Source organism: Harpegnathos saltator, unplaced genomic scaffold (genome assembly GCF_003227715.2).
Source record: "Harpegnathos saltator strain DR-91 unplaced genomic scaffold, Hsal_v8.6 scaffold700, whole genome shotgun sequence".
NCBI classification, from domain to species: domain Eukaryota; kingdom Metazoa; phylum Arthropoda; class Insecta; order Hymenoptera; family Formicidae; genus Harpegnathos; species Harpegnathos saltator.
In genome coordinates, this window is record NW_020230539.1 from 1 (window position 1) to 6767 (window position 6767).

The 6767-nt window shown below is 34.0% G+C and overlaps 1 protein-coding gene and 1 long non-coding RNA gene across 2 annotated transcripts; one reads left to right on the forward strand and one right to left on the reverse strand.

Moving 5' to 3' along the window:
- Positions 1-1357: 1357 nt before the first annotated feature.
- Positions 1358-3721, forward strand: LOC112590053 (uncharacterized). Its single transcript, XM_025305583.1, has 4 exons — positions 1358-1507; positions 1592-1654; positions 2087-2312; positions 3580-3721. The coding sequence occupies exons 1-3, from the start codon at positions 1468-1470 to the stop codon at positions 2284-2286; spliced, it is 303 nt and encodes a 100-aa protein (XP_025161368.1). The 5' UTR covers positions 1358-1467; the 3' UTR covers positions 2287-2312; positions 3580-3721.
- A 2324-nt stretch (positions 3722-6045) lies between these two features.
- On the reverse strand, positions 6046-6424 carry LOC112590054 (uncharacterized). The gene is made up of 3 exons (XR_003113959.1): positions 6348-6424; positions 6155-6271; positions 6046-6088 (listed from the first exon to the last, which is right to left on the reverse strand). It is a non-coding gene; the product is annotated as an uncharacterized LOC112590054 (long non-coding RNA).
- Positions 6425-6767: the final 343 nt, after the last annotated feature.

Here is a 6767-nt window from a genome sequence, read left to right on the forward strand (position 1 = left end):
CTTACCATAACATTACATTAGAGGAAAATCCGATAAAGCAGCATTCTTTACTAAATGAGAGTATGTACATGTATCATTCATAAATAATAATTATTTTGTGCTTTAGAGTTAAATTCTAATAACAATCTGTTTTCATCTTTTCGTAATTGTACAATTTTATAGTCTTTTTATAATTTTAGCTGTACAACAAAAATATTGTTCTCCTAAAGATTTCCAGATAGCCAAACCTGCACGAGCAGATTTCGAACAAAGCCTGCTATCATAGTTTGATGGCAAATAGGCAACAGATTTAACGCAGAATCTGTCATATCAAATTATGCTGCCAATCTGCGGTCAAATATGCGCCAAGATCCTGCTGTCGGATATTTGACGGCAGATTTGTACCAAAAGCCGCGCAAGACTTGCAGTAATTTGATGGCAGATTGGCGGCAGAAACCGAGCAAACTCTGCGCGCAGACTCTACGCGTAGTTTGGCAGCAGGACCTGCGCGGTTTCTGCTGACAATCTGCTCGCACGGCCTGTCACACAGGTCCTGTCGACAAAACACGAGCCTAATGAGGACACAGATGGCTATGGTTTTGATATGGAGATCTGATCGAAATTGGCGTCAATCTGCGCGCATTCTGCTAGCATTTTGCTTACTGGGTTGTAATACAGAAGTATCGGACAAAGTGATCGTAGAACCACTGCAGTCAAACAAGACAAAACTCTTAGAAAATTGCATAGCATCTCTCAACATTTAGATAAAGAGAACTATCTTAATTTTCCTAATAGTAAGTTGTCATTTTCAAGTAATAACGATATTTTTATATTAATTATAGATGATTTTATTCCTGCAAGCTTTTGTATAATTTATTTTGTGGACGGTTATAGCTTCTCCAAAGTACTTGTCTCCTCAATTGAGTACAGATGATGATGAACAACCTACTACATCAAGATCAAATAGTTCTACAATGTCCATGAGCACACTGCCTGTACATATGGAGCAGAATCTCTTTAGGAGGAAACTAAATGCTTCCCCAAATAACAAAGCAAAGTCATCTCTCTCTTGATGAATGTAAATAATTTCACATTTTTTTCTGTTATACTTTCTTCAGTACATTATCTTGCATTAAAAAAAAAAATATATGGCAGATGTTATGCCTTTCTCTCTTTGACACGCGCACGCGGGAAAAGACACTCACTCTCTGTCTCTCTCTCTTTCTCTCTCTCTCTCTCTCTCTCTCAGCTGCATAGTTCCTCTCTTTAAATAAAATTATAATTATATAAATGTGAATATGTTCATATTTTTATTATATTTTATGCAATCAATATTGGAAATAAAATAACAATTCTAATGTTAATTCAGATGATAGGAACAATGAACATAAAAAAATTTATCTGATACAATGAACTGCGAAACTCTACAAGATGAAAATGAAGATGATGTTTTACAAAAAAAAAAAAAGACTTTAATGTCAGTAGATAATGAGAAAATCAAGCATCTCCAAATTCACCACATCCCAAGGTAATTTAATTTTCTCAACAATCTCACGTTTCAGGAGTAGTTTTCATAAATATTATTTTTTCTAATATGTTATACGTTTATTAGGTTTATCAAATACAGAATGCGATTTACTGACAACAACATTAAACCATTTTAAGAAGCTTCATGGTAATAATTTCCTTTATTCTAATTTATATAACTGCAATATATATAAGAGTTGTTTAAAAAGTAATACCTAACATTTTTTTCAGAACATATTTATTCAAAATGATTGAAATTTGATGAAAATATATAAATAAATATTTCTTTTACACACACTATTTTCGAAATAATCTCCATCAACTTGTATGGCCTTATGCCAGCGTTGAAGAAATGTTCAATTCCTTTTCGGTACCGGTTTTTCTTCGTAACATTGGCGTAAGACTATACAATTTGATGAAGACTATGTCAAAAATAGTATGTGAAAAAAACATTTATTAATATTTTCAACCATTTTGAATAAATACATTCTGAGAAAAAAATGTGGGACATTACTTTTTGAACAATCCTTGTATGTTTCATGCATACTAACTTTCTAATCATTAATTAATATGTCCGTAGGACCGGTCGTATCTAATCTTGATAGAGATTTGCTTCGAGATATATCAAGTAAACTGGATATATTGCTGATGATCGAACGTTGCATCTTAAATGAAATATTTCCTGGTGAAGCTATTGTAGAAGAACCCGAAAATTGTCCTCCTCTTCCACTACGAGATGAGAAGTCATTTGAAGAATTTCAGAGTTCAACGAACTTTTGAAGAATAAAATTGCGTACTCTCAGTTTGTAAGTACAGCTAATCTCTTTGGATTGTTGGAAAACGTCATCCGCTGCGTTGAAATAAGATCGTCTCAAGATCAGTCTTAAAATGTTTCTCTTGCTATTTTATTGGTTGAATGGAATTTTAAAACTAATCTTAAGGCAATCTTAAATATACACAGTCTGTCCCAGATACGATGAGACTGGTTCCATCAAAGTTCTTAGCGCAGCGATATCTATGAGTGAATGATGGTAGGTTAATGTTCTACCCTTCATCTACTTAACCTCAAAATTTGAGCGAATTCGGTTGATATTTCACTGTGGTTTGATATTTTATGTAAAGTCACTTTGTGTACGTCGGTCGAAAAACCAACTTTTAAATTGGGTAAAAGTGGTGCAGAAACGTACGAAACGCTAAAAAATGTGTACGGGGATGAATGCATGTCCCGTGCACAGGTTTTCCGTTGGTTTGGCCGATTCCGTGACGGTCGTGAGGACCTTGCAGACAATGACCGAGCACCGCCGCCAATAACCACTTGCAATGAAGAAAACATCGAGAAAGTCAAAGAAATTCTTCGAAACGACCGCTGTGTGTCTGCCCAGATATTATCTGGGAGTTCTACAACGATTGTGGGCCAGAATTCGACGAGTTCGACCGGAATATCGAGAGCCAGGCAGTTGGTTTTTGTTGCACGATAATGCACCATCGCACAAAGCCATCATGGTATGTGAATTCTTGATCAAAAAAAGGCATTATTGTTATCGATCATCCGCCGTATTCACCTGATTTGGCTCCGTGCGACTTCTGGCTATTTCCCAAACTGAAATTGGCGATGAAAGGAAATCGTTTCGATACCATCCCGGTCATCCAAAAGACTTCGACCGTTATACCGTTAGACCGTTATAAAGGCGATTCCAGCCGATGAGTGTAAAAAATGTTTCGAAAAATTTGTTGAGCGTTTCCAGCGCTGTATTGACTCAGGAGAAGACTATTTTGAATAAACAAGAATAAAAAATCAAAATAATCAACGCTTTGTATTTTTTTAGACCAGTCTCATTGGATCTGGGACAGACTGTGTATGTAAAACCCGACTATATGAATATCGATCTCGTAATTGCAGTTAACGATAGTTTCGTTATTGCGCAACTTTTTTATGGTAGGGAAAAGTTGCGCAACAATAAGGAAACTGTCATTAACTACAATAACAGGTTACAGAATTTAAGAATTATTCATAGAACGATTCAAATCTGCTTCATTTGAAATAGTTATAATTAACATTTTTGCGTTTTGAAGGTCAGCTATCTACATGCACATATTGTTGATGGTCCTGATGAATGGAGTGCTGCTACTTCTCTTATGTCCATCATATTGCACAATGATCTTGCAAGACTAATTAGCTGGAAAGGAACTGGAGGAGTGAAAATCTCTTTCTATGCAACACAGATTAAGGAGGCTTTGTTTTGTAAATGTCTTTATAGTGTGCTTATGTTTTTTATTCTCAAAATTCGCCCCTTTCTCTCTCTCTCTCTCTCTCTTTCTCTCTCTTTCTCCCTCTTTCTCTCTCTCTTTCTCTCTCTCTCTCTCTCTCTCTCTCTCTCTCTCTCTCTCTCTCTCTCTCTCTCTCTCTCTCTCTCTCTCTCTCTCCTCTCTCTCTCTCTCTCTCTCTCTTATGAAGAATTAAACCATGTATTGCATTATAATTACATATAGAAAAACAAAATTAAGAAAAGCATAAAAAACCATCTTCGCCATATTTTTATTAACATTAAATTATGGTATATAAGTAGTACAAATCTAATTATTTCAGTAAATCCAAGAAATTGTTAATTGTTACGAAAACTCATGGAATTTCTCACTTTTAATGTCACAATTCAATATGATTATGGTGATTAATTATCCTGCGTTTCTTTTTCTATAAAGAAAAATTTTTATAGTATTTAGGTGAACGCAACTTCGCAAAAAATAAATTTTACTATTAGTATGTTTACTAAAAAGTACAGTTTTTATCTTTAATTTCCACTTTGGTTAATACAGTTAATGTTTCATTCATTTCATGCGATATCTGGTTATTAAGTTATAACGGAAAGCATTATGTAAAACTCGGTCTGCTTATTTTAAGTCACATTAAGGTTATCGTGCAAGGTGACTAACTAGAAGTGAAAAATTGAGTGAGTCCCAGATGCGCACAGAATAAAACGGACACAGCAGGTTGAATGAAACAGACACAATGACAAACAGACACAGTAAGAAAAGGACACAGTAAGAAACGGACATAGTGATAACCGGACACAGTAACAAACGGACAGAGTAGGAAACGGACACATGATGGTTGCAATCGGACACAGTGACAATCGGACACAGTAGGAAACGGACATACGGTGGTTGCAATCGGACACCGTGAGAAACGGACACAGTGACATTCGGACACAGTATCAAACGGACACAGTAGGAAACGGACACAGTAAGAAACGGACACAGTGAGAATCGGACACAGAAAAATGGACACAACATGAAACGGACACAGCATGAAACGGACACATTGTGGTTGCAATCGGACACAGTGAGAAACGGACACACTAAGAAACGGACACAGTAAGAAACGGATACACGGTGGTTGCAATCGGACACAGTGAGAAACGGACACAGTGAGATCGGACACAGAAAAATGGATACAACATGAAACGGACACAGCAGGAAACGGACACACTGTGGTTGCAATCGGAGACAGTAAGAAACGGACATAGGAAGAAACGGACACAATGACAATCGGACACAGTAACAAACGGACACAATAAAAACGGACACAGTAGGAAACGGACACAATAGGAAACGGGGTGCGAAAAAAGTGAAGAAAAAGTAAAATCTGATCGTACGTGCATTATTTATGTGTATTATTACTGAATCAACTCATCTTTTCATACTGTGCGGTCACTTCTGCACTTGTGCAGATTATTCTAGTTAAATCATGCAAGGTAGTGATGATGATAAAACTTGTTCAATTTGCAAAGCACAAATTTCATCGGTGTACAAAATATATATGCCATAAGCATGTCTTACTTTTATTTGAAGTGTATAAAAATATTTAGAATTGTCAGCATCTTTTTTAATACATATTTTTTATGACATTTATCGCACACATATTCTAAGACAGTCGATTTGTTGCCAATATAACAGTATTATATATGTTAAGCATTACGTACTGAAATGTGTTGTAGACTAAGGCTGTATGCAAGATTAGGTTGAAAGTATTTACTGCTAATTTCTCACAATACTTTAAGGTGAATTATATAAAAATTACTTATATACTAATATTCAAAGTTATTTTCTTTAATAATATGTATTATAAACATTTCCGAAACAATGTGTGTTACATAATTACATAATAATTACATAACAAGCCAACAAAAGAACAGTAGGAAGCACGCATACTAAAATATAACGTATATCTTAAAATATATATGGTTATTTTTATCTGCAACGACTGCAAGGTTGACGTCTTTCCGTTTCGTGTAATCTGGAACATTATGTAAATGTTTCAATGTGTAAATATTATATCTGTCGAAATGAGTAACGTTTCAATGTTATACTTACTTTTGATGGAATAGTATTTTCAATAAACGCTAATGATTGCTGACTATTCTTAAAATATTTTTCGCAGTCTTGATGTGTGAGCTTCATTATGGTAATCCTAGGTTCTAATAGATTTATTGGGATATCTTGGGATCTGTAGTAACTTGTATTTTTTTCTTCACAATTTTTCCAGTATTGTCTATCAAAGATATATTTGGAATATTTTCGTTTCCTGAAGCGTGATAAGTCAAGTTAATAAGAATGTAAGTCAGACATACATAATACAGTTAATACTAACTTTGCATATTTATATGTTGTTCATAACAAACAGTTTCAGGTAGTCCGACAAATAATTCCTCTTCATAATTTTTGTCATTTTCATTTTGCAAAGATATGTCTAATACATTTTCCTTCTCTAGAGCATGATAAAGATAGTTATCTCTTTAAAAAATAATTGTTAGTAAAATATAAAAATTATTGTTAATACTAACCTTGCATATGTACGTGTTCTTGATGTAGAATGTTTTTAGATATTCCGATAAATATTCGCAAAAATTGTTCAATGGGTAACCTTGAAAAATATTTTAATATAACGTTATATATATATATATTTATATATATATATATACATGTGTGTGTGCTTGTGTATTCAACTAATATTAGAGAATAATTCTTTTTTGACGGGACCTAATATTCATCTTATACAGGATGCTAAATTTCAAACGTAACAGATAAAAAATTTTGAAAACTATGAAAGATATTGAAAAAACTAAAATACGTTTTCTATGATTTCGAAGGGGAAAGAGAATGGCATTATCAGTTTTTTATTTGGAGGGCATTTTCAAGGTCAGTTGAAGGTCAACTTAATTTTTCAAAATAGAAAGTCCAATTTTTTATTATATCTTCTTTTT